The following is a 24588-nucleotide window of genomic DNA, read 5'->3' as shown; positions in this document are numbered from 1 at the left end:
CCTATTTAGGTTCATCGCTATCGTGTATCAGTATTGTAGTCTGAATGATTTTGGTGTGTTGTTGTCTTATTTAAATTTTTATCTGTTGTGTAACTGTAATCTATGTTGTTAAATTGGTTAAAGAGAAGAAATAACTCGGAATAAGATAGATGTTATTAGATCGTATTAGCAGGAACCCTCTTTAAATATGTGTATCTGGTGAAATACAGGAACCTTTTTTCATGAATTATACATAACACAGATGAAACAACAAATACAAGTGTTCTTTCATTTCTGCGTCGTGAAAATACGGAATTTATATAAATAACATATATGATATATAGCTCGAAATTTGTACTCAATTTGCAGCATTGAACAATTTCAAAATAAGCATTTGATATAATTTCAAATAACAAAGCAAGCAAAACAACATACACAACTTCTTTCTAAATATGTTGCGTGATGTGATTTCTTAGATATTAAAAAAATACATAATATTTAAAAACGTTAACTGGTCCTGTTCTATTAAGAAGCATCAGCAGATAAAGCTCACTTAAAACAATAGAATATAGAATATATATATAATTAAAATGCATTGATATCCAATGTATTTAGCAGCAACACTATTTCACTAGGTACATACAATAAATGTGCAGAATATGATTAACACAAGTTCCATACGACTAACACACAGATAACTGAACCGTTCATCTAAACCTTTGATTTTAATATTCAAATTTTTAAGATTTTAAAATAAAACTGCGGCGAAAATCTCCGGATATACAGTAATTAAAAATAAAGTATTTTTACAATTAAAATCACCATAAAGGTTATACAAAGAGGAAACAGTAATTGATAAATGTCAACCTATGTGAGACAGGTTTTGACATCACAGATATTAGCAGGACATTTTTGTTTGACGCATACCGTTCTGCACCACATATCCATACCTGGGATACTAGCGAACACTCCAATACCGTGACACAGGTGGCGCTGGAGCTCATAGAGAACTCCACAGCCACACAAACATATATCCTTCACATAATTTCCTGCTCGGCAGTTCACCAAACACCAATTTTCAATATCAGGAGTGTTAGAGTGTTGCCCGGTCCCTTTACATTTAAAATTAGGCGAAAAAACGTCACATGTTATATTTGTCATAGGAAGTGAAGGACTTTTTGTAAAGAGGGGATAAAGTATAGAATCCCCGGATGCATAACCAGTGTTGTTGATCTTCTGTTGAGTGGGACTAATTTTGCTTTCTGAAGCCGGTGACTTGGGTGCATATTCTGTAAAATTCCACTTCCTAAAATCCAGTACTGGGTTAACTGGGGAGGGTCTAGATGAATTGTTCACAACAGATGGCATGGATTTCATGTGATGATGTATGTTGGACTGGATTAAATGGTTGTGGGATGATTCGGTCGAATTTATCCGTGGTCGAGGAAATGGATTAAAGGTAGCAGTTAAGTTTATTGACGGCAATATGCCAGGGAGAAATCGACTTAAGTCAATACCCTTTATGTCGGGCAATGGTACATTATCTATAGCGTTTAATCTATTCAACGACATTCTGTCGAATACACCCGCATGGCCAACATTGTCTTTGTGTCTATTTTCGGATGACTCGTATCTTCTGGACGTGGAGGATGGCTCCATCATGTTATGCGGAATGAGTAGTCCGTTAGGCCAGGGAAAGACAGGCTGCTGTTCCCGTAGTCTTTGTCGGAATATGTAGGACTGGTTTTCAGGTGAGGACAAGAATGTAGGATTAGGTTTAACCGGTATGAAGCCAAACGGTTGTGATGTGGCCGTTGCTGGGTTTGGAGTTATTGTCACATCAGCACAGTTGTAGATCTGCTCCTGTTTCCCACAACCCATGCATTCACACCGATTGATACCTCCCATTCTGTACCCTGTGTATAAAGTATAGAGTATACAAATAAATCAAAATTCAAATTAAATCTCCCTATAACCTGTGTATAAAGTATAGAGATTACAAAAAAGAAACATATCAAAATTCAAATTAAACCATCTACATCCATAACATCAGTTCCTGAATCTGACAATATATTATTGATAACGTAATGTCGATATTACAATGGTTCCTGCATTCTCAAGTTTGTTGGGACTTTTTAGGTAATATATAACAAGTGATTTAATTTACATTTATACCGTGTACAGTCTGTTCTATATTATGAAGTATTTCTTCAATGAAATCGATAATAATCGGTTAAAGTAATATTTTCCCGACGTATTTAACATGACCAGTATGCTTTCTAACTCCGGTAAATGTATTGTTTCAAATTGGCTTCCAAATATTGTAGATGTCAAGAGAGGAATCACTTGGAAAGTGAAATACGAGAGATTTTTGTAATTACACCATGATTGTTCAGGTAATGATGGTTTCAAATTTTTCGTTTAAAAAGTTTCTAATGAATGCTGTTTTTACAATGCCATTCGCTTATGATATTGTGTTAGAATTTCTTCAACTGTATTTTCTCTTCTTCTTCTTCAACACTATAATGATGAGAGTCATCATATATCCCTGTAGCTTATTGAGTAAGAGGATCAAGCATTCGTTTGTTGTAATGCTTGTAGCGATTGTTGTAATTAAATTTATTAGAATTGTTATGAAGGTTAAATGTATTGTTGTTTAATGGAAGTATTTGAAGTAAATGTTAATGCTTCTTTTACAAAAAGTGCTATCACATTTATTTTTTTCACGTGTCCTTACATTAGAAATTGCTAATGATATTTTGACTACAGGTATTGTGTGTTGTATAGCAATGTTTGTTGTGTTGTTTTGGTTATCGTATTATAAAATTTGCCAATGATATTGTACATTTACTATTGCTTATGGTTATATTTGCTTAGACTTCTGTAAATACATTTCGTAGAAACGCTTTTGAAAGTATGTTTGTTTTTTATTTGTAATATTCGCAGAGATTGTTGTCAAACACAAGGAATTGCTGATGCTATTGAGATATCTTATTATCTGTTGATTTTGTCTGATCTATGAAGTACGGGACACGACTTATCTAAATGTTCATCAACCAATCATGAAATAGGTGTTATTTAAAATGACAAAACTGTTATATTGGCTACGCTATTGCAACATAACATAGATATATCTTTGTAAAGAAAACCAATGCGTTGGTTTTAAAACATTATACTTAATAGTTTTAATTCAGGAGGGATACGAAAATAAATTAGAAAATATATCATTTCAAGTAAAAGTAAAAAATCCTTCAATTTCAAAGAAAAAATGTTTAGATAACAGGACGCTGGGCAAGTTTGCCTTCATTACTTGGGATATATTATGTTTACCAGTATATCCTACAGAAAATGCTGATCATTTCTATCTTATTTGATTTTACAGATTCGTGACAAAAGAGCCAAGATATCAGACGAAAATATCAAACTGCATAAAACACAGAATAAATTATAAAATGCAAAAAGAGCTATTCAAACTGAATGACATTTTAAAGAGTAATTTATGTAAGTTTAAAACTTGTAAATCTTATCCATTAATACTGAATGTAATTTTGCAGAATAAAGGAGGCCGTATAAATGTGAATAAAAAGCTAAATATATGTATTTAAAAAGGCATGCATTTGAGTTTGTGCTTTACCGACTCCTTCAAGTATAGCAGAACTTTCCACAGTGTCAGCACTCACGGATATGCAAAGATAAGATGAAAGTAAAAAGGAATGTCAACAAAATTTGATCAAACGGAGGCGAAACCAAAGTGTTTTAGAAGGCTACACGTTTACAGTACCGACCGTAATGTCGTCAAATAAGCGCGTTTATAACAAGAAAACATATAATATTTATATGAATGATCTACACGTGAGATTGCAATGCCATGTATACTAATCGTTTGATAGATATATATGATAGTCTGGTAACAAATATACCTGTACTATATTTCCACTGAAACACACAATGAGTACAGGCAATGTTAGATGGTAACTTGACGTGGAGGTCGTAGATACCACCACGACTGCCCACATAGAACCGCGTACTCCAGGACTCCTCAATCCATAGCACGTTCTGCTCGAAGCACTCTTGTGTAAGTTTGAAACTGGTATTGTTGCGAGGACAAAGACGGAATTCAAAATATCCTAGAAGATTACTGAGCACTTCCACGGTCACGTTAACAGAACCCCCTTGATTGTAGGAGCGAACCGTGATACCGCTGGCGTAGTGACCATGATCGTCGTGCTGCTGTGGTCCAGAGGCCGGATCCCCACACACCCCGCACCGACCTCCATTCTGTAACCATTGAACCTGTTTTGAAAACACAAAACACGTTAATGATTTTTTTTTAACAAAATGCTTAATGTAAAAAACAAATAACAAAATATAATATACACTTCCTTAAGAAACTTGGTATTTTTAACAAAATGCTTGATGTAAAAAACAAATAACAAAATATAACAAACACTTCCTTAAGAAACTTTGTATTTTTAACAAAATGCTTAATGTAAAAAACAAATAACAAAATATAAAATACACTTCTCTAAGAAACTTTGTATTTTGAGTTTAAATGTGTTTCATATATCAAAGATGGTGCACTTTAGATGTTTAACCTATATAACATGTTTTATTATGTAATCCCACGCAAACAGTATTCCATGAAAAGATTGATCTTATTGAAATTATTATAAAACGACCAGTGTGAACAAAACTTATCCTGAAAGTGGTGAGCTGATATATCGTAGAGAGCGCGGACCGTGACATAACGCGAAACAAGAATCACGCTACAACTTCAAAGTAGATGTAACGGGAGCGAAAGAAGGCGTTTTTGTATATTTTATGATTAAATAATGTACAACTTGAAACAAATACAATTTAATTCTACAAATGGTTTGTCTGTTTAAGCACGAAAATGCATATTTCTATGTAGAAACACGTATAATAAAATGACATTAGCATGCTACCGTGACAAAGTCATTACTGCTCTCACGGTAAAGTGTTCGTCCCACATCTGCGTCTCCGCCGACATTGATTTACAGTCAGCTGATTCAGTTTAACTCTGTATGTCCGGTTAACGTCACAATAAATCTAATGGGATTCTATGAGAAGTGTTAATCACCTTATTTCCATTTATTATAGGTAAAAGAAATAGCGAAGAAAACATCATTAATGCTGACGTTAACAGCGTAACCGGGCAGATGGTGAGACTCTTGAATATATCTACGAAACAATCATGGAAACATTTTGAACAACATTCCATCATAAGAAAAAGGAGAATAAAATAATGTATCTCGGAAGGGTAAGCGTCTTTTCCTCAGCATTGTAAATCGAGGTCAAATCCAATTACTGACACGTCTTCAAAGTTAGTTAAGTAAGAATATACCTTCTTATCGTAAAGGAAATGAAATATTTCCCAATTTGATAATGATATCGGCCATAAAACGTGCCATCAGTCTTCATAAATGCATCTCCTAGGAGCAAATCCTTGACTACCGAACAGTCTGCGACCTGTTAACACGTTAGATCAGCAGGGGTGGAGGGTACCGTAAAAAGGCGAGAGTTTACAATCGGAAGATTGAAAATGTCCCGTTTATCGAAAGCTTAACGGTAATTTAGTGGAGAAGGCATAGCATTACAAGTCTCCCTAACAGATAATTCAGTAAAACCACAGTGACCGTTACTTTTCTTAAACATTGATAAGGCTTCTTAGGTAGAAAGTACTGTCTAATTAACTCATTGGTCACTCTCGTCAACACTATTTATCTAAACAATCGTGATGTTATGACAGGGTCTATAGCTGTCAATGCTGCTATTAAAAATGTAAGAGGTTTATATAATGTTAGATCTTCGTTTATATACCAACAACATTGCATATTTAAAAGATACTTGCACATGTAGTAGGTGTATGATCTAACAGATAAAGGGTTAAAAATAGCTTCAAAGTAAGAAAAGATCTAGGGGCAGAGACGCTTTGAAGTAAAAACAAACATGCACGGTATGCCTGGGGATAATCAGGCAGACAGGAGGGATAAGCTTCCTGTAGAGGATGGAGATTTATCTTGGTTACATTTTTATTAACGTGTAACATTTCCAAGTCAAACTGATAATTTCGGACAAAACCGTAACCAAAACATTATAAGGACAGTTAAAATATATCATGTAACATGAAAAGAATGACATCTATGACGGAAATTACCATAATCGAAGCAAGCCAGTTATTACTTATCAACTGCAACATTATAGGCAGGGGATGCAGGGATGTTACTTTCAATAAAGAGTAAGTTCACGATCGGAACATCGAAATCCACGCGTTTAACTTAAAACATAGAAGTAAGCTGTTCTTGATGGTCGTGTCGTAGATAAAGATCGAAGAATGCGGCTTATATAGAACTAAGACAATTGTTCGATTTATTTGATAGCAGTAAAGAAAAGTAAGGATTTGTTATAATTAAACCCCTCACCGTCTAAACATGTCTGTATGTTTGTGTTTGTATAAGATATTTGTATGCGTAGGCTATGACAAGGAGGCTGTCAACACGCCTCTTTTATGGCAATGTATGTGTAACGATAGAAATAAAGACATCATCTGCTCTTGACGTCAATGGTCAAATTTATCCTAAATGTCCTTTTAATGATAATAGCGCTGCATAGAAATTGGAATAATTTAGCTTAATTATGCACATACGATCAAGTGAATATTTTAACTTACATACCGTAGGGAAATTTAATCCTCGATCTATCTTGAACTGTGAAGCTTAAAAGTTATAATCAATAAACATTTTGCAACAAACAAAAATGAGGAGGAGGATATAAATGTTCACCTCTCTACATGCTCTTCACTCGTGATATATGCAAGATATCTCTCAAGCTAAACATAATTAACCATTATCTTAAAATTCAGACCAACCATTGTGGGATCAAAGTATGTTTAGATTATTCCACCAATTCATTAATAATAGTATCTCAATTTCCATTAATTTCCATTCCATTTCCAACGTCTTATTTATTTTATTGTAATTGTGATTATAGAAATAATAAACATTATTTTTGGGGGTTATGTCACTTTTGTTTTCGATTATTTATTGTCTTCTCCATCCGTTGTTATCATCTGTTGTTTTGAATTGATTGGTGCCTTTTCCATCCGTTGTTATCATCTGTTGTTTTGAATTGATTGGTGCCTTCTCCATCCGTTGTTATCATCTGTTGTTTATTATATCGTCTGTTGTTTTGAATTAATTGGTGCCTTCTCCATCCGTTGTTATATCTTCTGTTATTTTGAATTGATTGGTGCCTTCTCTACCAGTTATTATATCATCTGTTGTTTTGAATTGATTGGTGCTTTCTGCATCCGTTGTTTTATCATCTGTTGTTTTGAATTAATTGGTGCCTTCTCCATCCGTTGTTATATCATCTGTGGTTTTGAATTGATTGGTGCCTTCTCTACCAGTTATCATATCGTCTGTTGTTTTGAATTGATTGGTGCCTTCTCCATCCGTTGTTTTATCATCTGTTGTTTTGAATTGAGTGGTGCCTACTCCGTCCGTTTTTATATCATCTGTTGTTTTGAATTGATTGGTGACTTCTCCATCCGTTGTTATAACGTCTGTTGTTTTGAATTGATTGGTGCCTTCTTCACAGTTGTTATATCGTCTGTTGTTTTGAATTGATTGGTGCCTTCTCCGTCCGTTGTTATATCATCTGTTGTTTTAATCGGCTGTTGTCGTCTCCATTCTGGTTTATATCGTGTTTGGTTTCGATTGTCTATTGTCCTTTCCGTTTGGGGAATAATGTATTTTCTTTTGAATTGTATGTTTTTCTCCATTAGGATTACTGTCTCTTTTATTTATTTTCAAGTTCGGATCTTTCGATGTGATACCTATTAACCAACAATAAATTGAATGTGTGAGGTCGCAAACATCGGCTCTAAAGCGCATATGAATGTTATATTTCAGGATATGGAGTACAACTTAAGATTTCAGATTCCTTTTACACGTAACGTTCATTGCCGTTCATTTACTTGATCTGTAAAAACATGTTTAAATAGTTATAGAGATGTCCATGTGGGATACATAAGATGCATGTTATTTTCCATTGGCTACGGGATAGAAGTTGATCGGGGTGACACACGGATCTTACCCTTTTATCAAATTTCATTGACCTGTCAATTTAACTTTATTATGAACACCTCATTTATAAACAAGTAGTAATCGGAATGAAGCATTATGTGCTGCAAATATAACCTGACTACGCATATCATTTTAATGAAATCATCTTTTATGTGGAATTTCTAATTTGTATTTTTGACGCATCATTGCACCTTCTTCACGACAAGGGGTTAGCTCGTGGCCAAAGTTTCAGACTGGAACGCACTGGGTTGTAGAGGTTTGCGTTTTGTTTTACGGCGGTTTATAGACAGTACATCACATTAATGACACTAAGCATGATACCGGTGTCACCATAGTGTACCTATTAACATATGTATCACCAACACCTTCTACACAATTGAATACTAATTAAAGACAGACTAAAGCACCAGTGTTTAACACCAATTGGACGTTTTTAATGATATCTTTACTATCGTTTCTAAGTTTCAACTGAAACTTAGCATACCAGTTTTATAAATTGACCTTTTCATGTAAAGTTTTGTTGTACTAGGAAATTTTAGCTTCTGGAAAAATATCAACATTACAGCAGTAATAAAATTAACTAAAGCTACAGAATCATTAAATGCAAAACAATCAGATTTAGGAAAAAAATAAGACAAATAAAAAAAAACTTTGTAAAACAAAGCAAAATAAAATCGACAAATAAAGGGGTGAAAAAATCATCAAATATACAGGGAAGGTAAGAAACCGTCAAATGCAAACCAACTTTAAATTCATCAAATATATTGGCCAAAATTAAAATCATTAAATGTATAGAAACAAAATAAAAAGAGTTGAGAGTAAAAAAATAAACAAATGAAGACAGAAAATACGAAATGAATAATTTACAAGCATGAAATGTAGAGTGAAAACACAAAAACTTTAAATATTTAGGAAAGTTCCAAAACAACCATATTAAGAATACTTAAGCACAAAACGTAAAGGGGAGTTCCCAAATTATCAAATAAATAATCTAAATCATCAAAGGTAGAGAGAAAATACTAAATTTCATCTGAGATACTCGTGAAATGTTGAAGATAAGACAATAGTGAGATAAGTTAATATATACTATCGCAAAGTATGTGCCAACGTTATAAACACCTGCTGTAGAACTTCTGGCTAAATGGAATTCACCTATTGATCTGAGTAGGTTCGTCGTTAATACATCTTATGGGAATTCGTTGTTAGGGATGTAGGTCTGGCTAGCAATCCATGTATTTGTATTTATGGGAAAATTGAAAAAGGTGTGTGTGTTTTTACCGTGTAAGATGATGCTATATTGCATGTTACAATATTCAATTTAAATGGTAATTGTGTCGAGTATATATTCGGTTTTCTCAAACTGGACACACAAATGCGTTATATGTATATAAAGTTATTGCATGACTCTGCAAAGTTTGTTTAGTGACTAAGTTGTGTATACACGGAGGGCCTATGTCTGACAGGTCTGGCAGGGGCAGTCTGGCGCGTGATGGATGAAGGTTATCGTCTGTGTACATACCACGATGCACCTTGTATCTACAAGGTTCATGTGTCACGTGATTTAGCATTTTCTATCTTCTCGGCTATTTTTTCATTGTGTATCTACCATTTTTGCGCGTCAAGTGAAAGGACTATAACGTGTGTCGCTACAGAACATGCATTTGTAATTATCTGTTAACATGCATTAGTCGCTTCACGTTAACACGTACTTTTAGAATTTAATTGAAACTAATTTCTTAACCAAATGGTAAAAGTACATTTGTTTTTTATGTTTGCGTGCGTTATCTGTCGCTGTGATGTACACACACGGTTTATACAAATGCTATAAGGATAACGTAAGCCGTTTCATCAAGTCTAAATGATTATTGCTGAACAACGAATCGTGAATTTTTTATATAAAGTTTGAATTCATCTTTTAAACAAGGGCTTATTCCGAATATTACGTTTTCCGTGATACATTCTAGATATCGAATGCTGATGGACAAACTTGCTACACCGGTGTTTTGAGACGTGCAGTGATAAAAAAAGGTCTCACCAACATGTTCGCATTTTAAATAATCTATTTTCTTATGTATATCTATGTGTTGGATTATTCCTAGTATGGTGTTCATTTCGGTGTCGTTGCCACTACCCCGGTTCTCTATTTGAGAACCTGACATTACTTGGTTTTGGTCTAGATTAACATGGAGGGTACCATTGGTGAAGCATGAACCGCTCATCCTTCTGAAACACATTGTTTAATTATCTTTCTTTTTGAAACGACCGTAGAAAAATTGCACTTTTTCATATCTTTGTCATAGTTAATCGATTTTAGTTTATATTACGTCATTGTTAACACTTAACTGTTCTGTTTCATTTTCCCTATGGTTCTGTAAACATTTTGCTGGATACTTTTAACAATGTAGTCTGCAGACATGATTGTCATACGGATACCCAAATATTTGTAACGCTTTTTGCTTTTCTTTGAACAGACAGTTCTCATCCTGAGAGGACTTATGTTTGGTATGATTTGTTGTAGGTTACAGAGTGGAAAACATATGTAATCTATTATACAGAAAGTAAATGGTGAAATGCCTTACTTAAAGCTATAACACTACTAGTACCTGATCATCTACGGAGTTCGAAACTGAAACCTTGCGGTTAATACAAAGGTGTACTACCGCGTGTGCTATACACACCCATTATAACAATTAGACATCGGTGTGGCAAACACCGTACACATTACAGTAGCACAGATACACAATGACAATATTACCTTATTTTTATAATATTCTATTAATTTCACTTACAGTGTCACAATTCAAATACCATGCTGATTTATTTAGATAAAGGCGTGGATATCTGAGTAACATTGCCACCGATAAAACGCTGTTTATCAAACATCTTGTGATGTTTGGAAATCCAATATAATCGACGCGGGTCATTTTCATTTACAAACTTTCTGAAAGATTTTTAAAGAAATCTATGATTAGCTCTTATTTGTAGAAAAATATATCGTATTTCTAATCTTCTTTTTTTTCGCTCATATTTTCATTTTTTTTCAGAAATAATTATTTTAGTAAACTTTCCTTGTTTATCAAATACAACTCGTTGTTTTTTTAAGACAAAATGTGATAGTGTTTGCAGACAAGGATAATATATTAAACACTTTGTCTGCCGACATAGCCACATTCTTATCATACAGATGATTGAGCGTGGTTTGGATATTAGGGTCAGAAAATAAAGACTTGCTTTGTTTTCTGTTTGGAATGCAAGCTAATCTTGTTTTGACAATATGATTAGTCTGATGGATTCACTCCATTCTAAAAGTGTATCCAATTATTTAGCATAATGCTTTCTTTTTTTCTCATCTGTCTGGTGTAGTTTTCTATGGAATCCATTAGTATGTTGAAATCAACATTCCTATTGCTGGCTAAATGACACCTGTCCTTATTTAAAATAAAGGTGAAATGTAGATCGCAAGCTATTAAAATCCGTGAGTGCTCTATAATTCTATACAGTTTAAAAATCTTGCAGTCGTTATTAAGTGTTTCTATTTTTTCCAGCTGTCAAAATTATTTTTAAAAGCTACGCGCATAACGGAAAGTGTATTTATCTATACAAAATCCAAAATATTAGAAGTATTAGATGTAATTAAACCGGTCAATAATGGTCTATAAATGACGTCTTTAACTTGGAAAATTATTTTTGAACAGCCGCTGCAAATTAAAGGCAGCTTGTCACAGCCTACAGATCACTGCCACCGAGTATGAAACCTTACTATTGTGAATTTTGCTGACAAATACTTTAGAATAGTTGCAGTCCTTCTCTGGAAAAGCCAACCTGACTGAAAAATAGATACTGTACTCACAATGTTTTTCTATAAGGCCCTGAACAAAAACCTGTTCAAACTAGTTTTTAATTAATTATAAAAGAAATTGAGTTAGCATAAGTTAAACGTATCTGCTTGTTATACATTGGTACCAATATTAACAGTTTTATATATTTGACCCGAGATATATATCTATTATTTATGTTTTTGATCTTTTATATCATCATAATATTAATTATGTGAGTTGACAATTTGTCTTGATTCATGCATGTGACAACTATATATATATATCAACAATAGAAGGTCAGGAGGCCGAAATATTAGGTCTTAAATTGGCACTTGTTATATATTTTTATTTTCCCCCTAGGAAATCACCTGTTGTTTATATATATTTACATAAATGTGAAATTTTGTGAGAATTATTTGACTTTATTATGTACTGTAACGCACTTTAGAGTAAATTCTGAAACTCTTAACGGCGCTATATAATTGGTGCATATTTTAGATATTTAATATATAATATTAATCATGATAGATTAAGTAAACGTATTTTACTTAATATTTAACCTTAATAGATTAAATGAACCTGAAAATGTTGATTTTCCTTAATAATAAAAAAAATGTCCACGCTATTGTGTTGCTTCTTCGCTTGAAATGTTCTTTCGTGACCAACAAGGATTATGTTTTACAATGCATTCTTACTTTTTGGATGTAAAAGATATGATTGCAAAATTTGCCTTTCGTTAAAGGTCGGTTTTCGACTGACTTTTTGTATGACTGTTTCACATCCATAAGTCAACAGTTTGATAATTAAACAAAGGCTGTCATATCAGGCTTGCCGTCCCAAAGGAAATTACAATAGTATGTCTTAAAACAATCAATGGTAACGTTATTCAGATTAGCAGTAGAAATTCAGTACACATCTTCAATTTCCATGCGTAAATATTAATCGTCTATTACGTAGATAATGTTGTGTATTTAAAATTTAGAAAAATGCAGAAAGGAATACAAAACGATGATTTCGTAGAATTGGTGGAAAAGTAATAAAAAAATCAATCAATATATACTTGTATCTTCATTTAATTGTTTTTGCATCTTAGTTAATGCCCCAGAAAGAAATATAATTGCAATATAAAGGGCGTATTTGTGCCTGTATAATGATGCGATGGAAGTTCAACCCTGTTTTATCTGTATTCGTTGAACAGTTTATTTTGTTTTATTAAACAATCACCAATTTGTGTGACACTATTGTCTACAACTGTTAATCTTGAATTCGTTGAACTAGGGCTCTTGATTCAAAACGTTAAGAAGAGTATTTGAAAATAGATAAAAAGAATAGAAAATATTCTGAAGCCTTTATTTTCATTCCATAATCAGAAATAGTGTTTCATTTTTTTAAATATAAACCACAGTTTTGTATTGATAATAAGTCATGTTTTGCTCAGATGATATTTGAGAAGGTGAGACTGTGTATAATTGACCAGTTCAGGATAATTATGTCATGGTCATGAAAGCATCAAGGGCATGGTGCCTACAGGGTACATTTGATAAAAAAAGTTACTGTAAAAATACAAAATTATTTAAAATCATCAATCATCATACAGCTTAAAGGTTATTATGTTTCCCTTGTTTATCGATTTTGAGTTCCAATTATGGTTGTGTTGACATTTCGGTATACCACTGTTGTTTCTTAGAACGTGGCAATGCTCGGATTTGATCAAGATTGATATTGCGAGTATCAATCGAACAGAAAACGCTTATGCTTGCTCTTATTATTTATTCATTTTTCAAATGAATCTTTGTAAATTTGTTATGTCCCAATATGTTCCCTATCTTTATTTATTTTTAGCTTGAAATTCAAATACACGTATATTATATTACCTGTCTGCTTGTATACACGTCTACAGTCAATGAAATGACGTCAGATTATTAAAGTCCTACTGTTTCACAATATCCAGTATAAAGTAATGGGCTAAGAACCTTTTCAAATAGTGGAATTTCTAGAAATGACAAAAAAATATGATTAAAGAGATATATGAAGTACTGAAACATTTTAACACTATGATGTAGTCGCTGATGCTTCTCTGCACCAAGTTAATAGCTATATAACAGAAGACAAAGAGGGCTTTATATGGATATATTCTTACTGCTATTCTGCACTCGAAAATGTTCGTGCACATAATAAATGTGTGCTATCTGCGAGTTCAGATAAAGAAATGTGTTATACATACGTACAATGATTCTTTATGTATATGTTATACTGTATACAATGTTCACTTTGTTTCACGCAATATCTAACCGAAAACAATGGCCTATTCAACAACTTGTAGGACATGTTTGTCTCAATTCTTAGTTAATCTTATTTTGCCCGTGTTTCAGAGATATGTAATGAACGCATACGTTAAAGAGAGATACGATCATATGTATTTCCAGTTATGCGTCTGGGTGTGTTAGCTGTGAATATAATGATATAAAACTTATAAATGATTTAATTGCTTAAAATGCTTAAACGACTAAGAGACAGCCATCCCCTAGACTTCAGATATGCAGACAGTATTTTTTACTATACGTACACATAGACAGAAGGACATACAGATAGCACTTATTCACTTTATAGAAATCAGTTCTTTACTCTGCAGTCATACCGACATCAGTTCTATACCCTTCGATCATACAGTTACTGATTCGTTACTATGCAGACGATTATCTCTCTGCAGTAAGGACTGAAAGCCCATAACACACATGTTGAATCTGTCAGTGCCACGATATGTTATAACCACTTAGGAAGCTGTATCATTATAGATCAAACAGTGCTATCGATAATGTATTCACGCCAGCTGTCACTGTCCTTCAATGTACTGCCTGCATGAACCAGGAAAGTAGGGGAGTATTTATACCTCTTATGCCTGTTGTTCATTTATGATTAAAATTCTCGAGCTTTGATTGGATTGTTTAGATTATTGTAGACAACATACACAGATATAAATACGGAATTATTCTGATAGGTGGTTAGGCAACTCGACACAAATTAATCTTCAGGTAAAATCTATTAGCTTATTGATATATATAGATATCTGATTTTCATTATGGAAAACGTGTAATCATCATGATGCGGCGATATTACAATATTGGGATGTTAACATACAAGATAGAACAAAGGTGAAATATTATCGTTTTCTTTTTTGTAAGTAAATCGTTAGAGTAAACTTTCTAGTAATAACCAGTAGATAACTCGTAATTACGATAGTACTTGTACATAAGAGATCACTTGTAATTAGGCCAAAGTGAACGACGTATTAAAAACGTTGTGATTGCTATATCGTAATAATGACATGACAAATCGTAATAACGAATGAGTAATATAGTAATTACGATAAAACAGGTTAGCCATTTCGTAAGTTAAGCGTTGCTCTGGCTCAGAAGATGCAATTAATTCATAACTTCCATGCATTATTGTTAAAAGGAAAATAATACCTGTCCATAGGGATGTATAACTACAAATCACACAAAGGTTTCTCGTAGATAATCTTTTGATAGTAATTTCCCTATTACCTAGCATTTACATATCAATTTCACTCTCATTTTGAGAGCTTTTTGCTTACGGCAACTACATTTCCAGACTAAATATATCCCATAGCAAAATAGACCGTCAGATGGCGTCAACAAACAAGCTCAAAATAAACCACACGATCAACACGCAATGCGACATTATACTATGATACAGATTTCGTGCTTGTTTGTTGGTGCTGTGACATATCTCAGTCTTATTTGTTGACGCCATGATATATTTTGTATCTTTATTTTGACACTGTGGTGAAGATTTCTTGCTACTTTGTTAATGCTGTGGCATATTTTCTATCTTTGTTTTTTGCTTTGCTTTGTTTTGTTTTGAATGGTCCAGTTTTCGTAGTTATTTGTTTACGCTGTGGTATATTTCGGTTTTGCATGTTGACGATTGCATTTTGTTCCAATCTTGATATTGTGATGTATGTGTGTGTTTTTAATATTTGTCTATTATATATTATGCTCTTATACATACAGGTATATATTTCTAAATTTCCCAGAGAATTTTATCGCCGTGGTATATATTGGAGTTGAGTATAGACGCTGTGGTAGATTTTAGCTAAATATGTAAACGCTATTGTATATTTAATCCTAGTGTTTTGACGCCGATGCATATTTTAGCCTAGTGTTTTGACACTGTCATATAATCTTGTGAAGTATGCTGACGCTTTAGTGTATTTAGAATTTGTTGTTTATTTCAGTCTAGTGGTTTGACACTGTTGCATATTTTGGCCTTGTGTTTTGACGCTGTTGCTTATTTTGGCCTTGTGTTTTGACGGTGTTGCTTATTTTGGCCTTGTGTTTTGACGCTGTTGCTTATTTTGGCCTTGTGTTTTGACGTCGTTGCTTATTTTGACCTTGTGTTTTGACGCTGTTGCTTATTTTGGCCTTGTGTTTTGACGCTGTTGCTTATTTTGGCCGTGTGTTTTGAGACTGTTGCATATTTTGGCCTTTGCTTTGGCGCTGTTACATATTTTGGCCTTGTGTTTTGACTGTCGTATATCTTACCCTAGTATGTCAACACTGTTATACATTCTAATGAAATATGCTTATTAGTATATTTTAGACTTATTTGTACATGTTGAGGTCGTGGTATATTGGGATTCTGAATTGACGCGGAGAAAAAAAATGTTCTTACAAGTGACTCTATAGTGTATATTGTTGCTGTTGATAAGTGCTGTGGTATATTTGCCTTGATCGATGGTGATGTGGTATACTTTTGCTTTAAGTATTGACGCTGTGGTATGTTTTGTGGATGTTTCTTGACGTTGTTGTATATGTTAGTCCTATGTGTTGGCGCTGTGTTATAAAATATCTTGGGTGTTCTGTGGTATATTTTGTTCCTGTGGGTTGGTGCTGTGGTATAGTTTGTCATTTCGTATTTGCGCTGTGGTGTCGTTTGTTTCTGTCGGTTGGCTCTGTGGTAAAACGTGGTACTGAGTGCAGATCATGTGGTTTATTTTGAGCTTGTTTGTTGACGCTATGGTATATTATTGTCTATGTGTTGACACTTTAATGTATTTTTCTCGTGTGTTATCGCTGTGATATACTTTACTCTCGAATGTTGACACTTATATTTTGTTGTAATGTTAAAACCATGGTATGTTTTTTATCCTTGTTTTGAGACTATGGAACATATTTCGTGCTTGTTTGTCGGTGCTGTGGTACATTTTAGTCTTATGTGCTGACGTTGTGCTGTATTTTGCTTTGGATTTTGACGACTGCATGTTGTTCCTGTGTTGATAATGTGATTGTCTGTGTGGTGTTTTTAATTTTTGTCTGTGGTGTTTGTTGAATGAATTTGCCGGCTATTTCATATTTTATACTTTGATTGAGCTTTAATCTGTAAACGACTATTTAAGATATGTAAATATAAAACAATGCAAACGGTGCACAGAAACATAAAAAATACATCATATCTGAAGTGTAAGTATTAAAACTTTAAAACTTAAAATGCAGAAAATATCTCCAATACACAACGAAAACACAACAACTTTATCTGGATAAAAAAACATGAACTAAGAACACGATCTTAATAATATTTATTCACTGTTTATCGGTATGCTAAAAACCGTTTTACATAGACTATTAATTTCCTTGTATTGTGTATTTCAGTTGACATTTATAGAGCTTTTCAATTCTTTTTCAAGTGTTTATTATTCCTTACGGAGAACATAGAAAATTCCTGCCAAGAACACACCAAACGTTTGTGGTTGGTTTTATAAGAGGTGGTATGTCGACAGGACACACGGAGATATTAACCCAAATACTTTGTGTGGTCTTTCCGCTTAGAGGAAGTACAACAGGTATTGGGTTGTCACCATTGACAAGAAATCGCAATAACTGTCAGTTATAATCTCAATAGGCTGATTTGTAATCATTAGAGGTGATGAACTGAGTATAAGTAGATATTTTTATAGTTTATTTATTATCCTAAATGTCGTATAAACAGATTATTAACACGTCGGTTATCAAGTGTGGGGGCGGGATTGTCGGGGTAAAATAGTTAAACCTTGTATCGTCAGCGGTAAGCAAATATATCTCAATCCATTATTCGTGATTAGGAAGTATGGTAATATCGGGAGAATAACTAATGGGCTTAAAAATAAAAGAGATGTCAATTGATTTCAGTCAAGGCTGCAATCTTAACTCCAAAGTTTATACCAAATTAGGGAACTGATGAACTACCAAAACAAGAAAATGAGGAGCTACCAAAGAAGGGAACTGAGAAACTACCAAAACAAGAAATTGAGGAACTACCAAAGAAAGGGACTGAGGAGCTACCAAAACAATAAATTGGGGAGCTACCAAAGAAAGGGACTGAGCAGCTACCAAAACAAGAAATTGAGGAGCTACCAAAGACAGGGACTGAGGAGCGACCAAACCAAGAAATTGAGGAGTTACCAAAGAAAGGGACTGAGGAGATACCAAAACAATAAATTGAGGAGCTACCAAGGAAAGGGACTGAGGAGCTACCAAAACAAGAAATTGGGGAGCTACCAAAGAAAGGGACTGAGCAGCTACCAAAACAAGAAATTGAGGAGCTACCAAAGAAAGTGAATGAGGAGCTACCAAAACAAGAAATTGAGGGACTACCAAAGAAAGGGACTGAGGAGCTACCAAAACAATAAAGTGAGGAGCTACCAAAGAAAGGGACTGAGGGGCTACCAAAACAAGAAATTGGGGAGCTACCAAAGAAAGGGACTGAGGAGCGACCAAACCAAGAAATTGAGGAGTTACCAAAGAAAGGGACTGAGTAGCTACCAAAACAATAAATTGAGGAGCTACCATAGAAAGGGACTGAGGAGCTACCAAAACAAAAAATTGAGGAGCTACCAAAGAAAGGGACTAAGGAGCTACCAAAACAAGAAATTGAGGAGTTACCAAAGAAGGGGCCTGAGGAGCGACCAAACCAAGAAATTGAGGAGTTACCAAAGAAAGGGACTGAGTAGATACCAAAACAATAAATGGAGGAGCTACCAAAGAAAGGGACTGAGGAGCTACCAAAACAAGAAATTGAGGAGCTACCAAAGACTAGTGCTGATATTGATTTTGAGTGCTAATTGTCATTTATACTTATGTTTACAGGTAAAACCAGCCATTCCTGAATGATGTCTTATTCCTCATTATTGCTCAACATGAGTCACCCGTCATGATGCTCACCGTAAATTCTAGGAAAGAATGTACATTTAAGTATTTGAGTGAATAAGGAAGGAAGGAAGGACACTTATAAAAATAGATTACGGTTGGAGTGATCGAGACCCATGTTTTTGTTTGTTATCTGGTAAATGATATTTTGCTGTCTGTATTGATACACATTTACGCCAAAAGCTGCTCTAGGATACATCGAGTTATTTTTATCATCTATTTACATTATTTAAATAATTATTACAGAATTATCGTCCATATCACAGATATTGCAATGTAACTACTGTATGGAATAGGGAGGGTATTCAATATTCAATATTCAATATAACTGACAAATGAGGAAAGTTTCACCAATTCTACAGGAATCTAACAAGCTAAACTAATATTTCTGAGACCCGAGATAACGACTAAGCCGTCTAAAATAACGCTGTCTCGGCACATTTAATAAGATAGAGGATATCTTATAGTGTCTTCTGTAATTCCAAATACATTTCACTCGTGTGGCTAATATTTTGATAGCTTTCACCTGTGGGCAGCATGAGTGAAAGCTATAGAATATTAGCCACACGAGTGAAAAACATTTGGTATTTCTGAAGACACTGTTAGATATTCTGTTTGTTACATTTTTTTTACGAAAACCTACCCGGAACCTGAGCGACACAATAAGCTGACAATACTTGATCTTGATTGTAAAAACTCATCCTTTAATTTCTGTAATAAGTGATTTTAATTCAGTAGGTACTTGACTCAAAGCATGCCAAATTACTATCTTAATGTATTTTTTTTAAATCGGGTCATCAACTCAGATCACTACGCGTTGTTGACAAGCACCTAATCTAAAATGGCGCAAAGCGGGGGAAATGAAAGTTGTTGTGTCACTACTTATCCTGATGGTCAATTATCAACATCACCTTTGTAAGCTATGCTTTGTTACTATCACTGTCAGTGATGACCCTGGTTCTCTTTTGCTTACTGTCAATCGCTTGGCCTAACTTGGGACTTGGAGACGCTGACACCGTGTTTCATTTGACACGAGTTTCCGTCGATTCAACAGATAGAATTGCTGACCTACATAGTCTGTTGGCTTCCTTAAAATGAAAGTTAGCTGTGGAATTCGAAGTTGTGTTTCCCGCAGAGAATAGTTCCCCGATGATAGGTAACAGATCTGATAATTCTGGACAGTAACATGGGTGGACTTTCATAAGGCCTGCGTATGGTTCAGCTAACTTGCAATTGACCACATGGGCAGCTTGTAATTTTCCCATTGTAGTTTGTATTCAGTGTTTTGATTTGTCAATAAAAATAAAAATATCATCTTTTTCACTGGTGAAAAAAATCACTTTTATAGAAGGAATAATTTTCAATATTTCACTGGTAAACATTATCATTTTAATATCTTTACAAAAGATAATTATAATACGATTTTGTCATCACACAGTAAACAGAAACAATTTTCCAAAATGTAGACTAAGATTTCCTAAAGTGGAGACCCATATTAAGCAGGTACTAGCCAAAAGTATCATGTTGTGTTATGTTCGATACATGTGCATGTCTACATCATTGTCGCTGGTTTGTAATATCTCATTCTTTCAATTTAAGTCATACTGTTGGCTTTGTAGTTTTTCCCTAATAATATATCTATTGTTTAAATTGAGGTTTAAAATAGTCAATATTTTGTTGGTCATTCTTTTGATTTATTACTTCATTTATCAATTATTATTGCATTTACTTTCTTATTTTGTTTTATCAATATAATTAAGTAGGTTTTCTTTCAAGGTGATAAATATGTTTAAAACAATCGAGAAAAGAATCATCTTTTAACTTGTTTGTCAGCAGTGTGGGACGTAATAGACGTCATTTAGAAGGATTATATGTTGATACATTAGCATTTATTTGCTCTATCTGTACATGATAGTTAACTTTTTTTTTATTAAGAACAGAGACCCATTACAATTAATATGTGTGCATAAATGAATATTTTTATTGATTATATCAACACAACACGGATATAACTAAATGACGTTAAATGAGGAACTGCAGGTATACGGCATAACCAAACCTTCTGCGACGTCAAGGAATAATGGAAATACGACGTATCTTTATATTACAACAAGGTTAGGAACAGTAAACATACGACCAATCTTTACATTACAACTAGGTCAGGAATATTGGACATACGACCTATCTTTAAATTACAACTAGGTTAGGAATATTGGACATACGACCTATCTTTACATTACAACTAGGACATACGACCTATCTTTACATTACAACTAGGTCAGGAATATTGGACATACGACCAATTTTTACATTACAACTAGGTCAGGAATATTGGACATACGACCTATCTTCATATCACAACTAGGTCAGGAATATTGGACATCCGACCTATCTTTAAATTACAACTAGGTTAGGAATATTGGACATACGACCTATCTTTAAATTACAACTAGGTTAGGAATATTGGACATACGACCCATCTTCATATTACAACTAGGACGGGCATATTCAACATACGACCTATCTTCATATTACAACTAGGTCAGGAATAATGGACATACGACCAATCTTCATATTACAACTAGGTCAAGAATATTGGACATACGACCTATCTTCATATTACAACTAGGTCAGGAATATTGGACATACGACCTATCTTCATATTACAACTAGGTCAGGAATAATGGACATATGACCTATCTTTATATTACAACTAGGTCAGGAATAGTGGACATACGACATATCTTTATATTATATTAAATCAGGAATAGTGGCATACGACCTATCTTTATATTATACTAAATCAAGGAATAGTGGCATACGACCTATCTTTATATTAAACTAAATCAGGAATAGTGGCATACGACCTATCTTTATATTATATTAAATCAGGAATAGTGGCATACGACCTATCTTTATATTAAACTAAATCAGGAATAGGGGCATACGACCTATCTTTATATTATATTAAATCAGGAATAGTGACATACGACCTATCTTTATATTATACTAAATCAGGAATAGTGGCATACGACCTATCTTTATATTATTCTAAGTCAGGAATAGTGGCATACGACCTGTCTTTATATTATACTAAATCAGGAATAGTGGCATACGACCTATCTTTATATTACAACTAGGTCAGGAATAGTGACATACGACCTATCTTTATATTATACTAAATCAGGAATAGTGGCATACGACCTGTCTTTATATTATACTAAATCAGGAATAATGGCATACGACCTATCTTTATATTATACTAAATCAGAAATAGTGCATACGACCTATCTTTACATTATACTAAGTCAGGAATAGTGGCATACGACCTATCTTTATATTATACTAAGTCAAGAATAGTGGACAAACGAGAAGACGGATCTTTAACCTATCTTGACAATTGCGCTAGATTTCATGCTAATTGTATATCGTTCTGAATTCATGATTCATTGCGCCTTCATTAATTTGGTAATGTCAGGTTATTTAGATATAATGTCAATCAAGTCATTTAAATGTACTGTCAATCGAAAAATTCTAAATATTCAAATTATTTGTATTGTGTTTGTTAATTCATGATGTGGCCCATACTGAGGTAATATTCTGAATTAGATAAGGAGTTATTTTAATGACATAATATATTTTCATTACTTATTGTCACATATTATGTATTCAAAGTGATTAACATGCCTGTATTAATGTATGAGTGAAGGTTTTACATGTTTGTTAAATTCTTGAGTTGAGGTAAGGGCTTGATGTTATTATTTATTTTTAATTGCTTCCTTACTTATTAGATTCATGAAAAATGCACCGATAGGCAAATTAGGATGTTTGTATGTAGACATAAAAATATACAATAAAACGAAACATGTTTAGAAAAGGAAGCATTTCTTTGAATAATGAATTTTGAAACACAATTTTGTTTTGATTAAAGACAAGAAGGGTGATTTCCTATCAAACTAAACATCAACCGCATATTATCTAAAGTTTCGAGCAGAAATATACGAAATGCAATATAACAACACGTTATTGAATTATAATCGACTTCATTTAATTTTAATTTAATTAACCAATTTTACACGATATCTTTGATTAAGCATTATACGATATCACGAGAAATATTGTTAATGGTAAAAGGGGTTTACTAGATTATGCTTCTTGCATTCGACAAAAATAATTTTGTATGTAAATACTAGTGAAATTTTGTTTTACTATTTAATCAACATCATGGTAACTGCTACCCTTACAAACAAAATATAAGACAGATAACTTTGAAATTAAGAAGAGTATTGTATAAGGAAAACACATATGTTTTAATGGAAAACTTACCTCAAAGCCGCCACAGTTAAGTAGATCATCCTCGGTGTTGACATGGGTAGGGTAGCGGAACCTCCACAGGCTGGATCTGTGAGGTGGCTCAACCATGATTGCTCGTCCGTCTGATTGAAAGAATCCAATAATATCCAATAGTAGCACAAGAGTCGAAAGCACAAAATGCATCTCTTTTTAAAAAGTTTCAGCTCTTTGGACATCAACCCTTACGCTAAGTACCTAACCAGAAACATTTCCAAGAAATGTGGCTCACAATAGAAATGAGCAGATGACCAAATTTAACATTTCATAGATATTGTTAGTTTTTTCCAAAGTTGAATACTGGCTCGTTTCATCCATCCTCCTGCCGACGTGTGTCCAATCAGTCGGTGGCTAAGTCGACACTTTCCCTTGTTACACGATTTTATAAGGAATCCTTTAGCGGACTAAGGGAAGTCAGTGTAAAGTGTGTGTCTTTCCATAGCAGCCAAGAAGGTACTTAAGACTGCAGATGCAACTTATAAATAGACTTAAGAAATCTACACAAACGGGGAACAGGACTGGCAATAGCAAAACTAGACGGTTCTCAAAACATCTTGTGTGACTTATGAGTGATAACCCACATAAGGAAGAATGTAATATTAACACCAGCCTGCAGAACTATCCTTCCCGTCTGTACAGACAACCTCGTCATTGACATTCCGATTAGCACTCAAGCGTGCTAAGGACCTAGTGGTAATATTTGTTCAAAAGAATAAATTATACGCTGCTTCATTGAAAGAAATTGACACGTAAGATACTGCAGGCCTCCTGGTTGGATGATAGGCATGATTGTTTGACTTATGTCGACGCTGTTATCAAATCGAATGCAAATGGTAGGCCGTGCTTTGAATGTAGTCTGACTCGGACAGACGATGACAAAACGCGGATTTAGCTTATCCGATAAGGAAATGTCACACACTCACCACCGGGTTGAGGCAGCCACGCTACAGAGATCGATCATACGCGGTTAATATATGTTGGCTAAATATCATAAGCGGGGACGCTTGTCACATTTTGTTCTGCCTTTATTACGTTTTGTGTGTAAGGAGCACGGGTCATCCAAGCAGACAGTTTACTCTACTTGCCATGTCTCATGACGTAAACGTTTACACACTTGCCTCTGTCATG

At 33.9% G+C, this 24588-nt stretch overlaps 1 protein-coding gene across 1 annotated transcript; it reads right to left on the bottom strand.

Moving 5' to 3' along the window:
- Positions 1-748: 748 nt before the first annotated feature.
- Positions 749-24383, bottom strand: LOC110466546. Its single transcript, XM_021523103.1, has 3 exons — positions 23437-24383; positions 3900-4272; positions 749-1895 (listed from the first exon to the last, which is right to left on the bottom strand). Exons 1-3 carry the CDS (start codon positions 23605-23607, stop codon positions 847-849), a joined length of 1593 nt encoding a protein of 530 aa, XP_021378778.1. The 5' UTR covers positions 23608-24383; the 3' UTR covers positions 749-846.
- Positions 24384-24588: the final 205 nt, after the last annotated feature.

The sequence above is a fragment of the Mizuhopecten yessoensis genome, unplaced genomic scaffold (assembly GCF_002113885.1).
Source record: "Mizuhopecten yessoensis strain PY_sf001 unplaced genomic scaffold, ASM211388v2 scaffold11135, whole genome shotgun sequence".
Lineage (NCBI taxonomy): Eukaryota > Metazoa > Mollusca > Bivalvia > Pectinida > Pectinidae > Mizuhopecten > Mizuhopecten yessoensis.
Note: the sequence above shows the minus strand (reverse complement) of the source record. Positions and strands in the feature narration are given on the sequence as shown.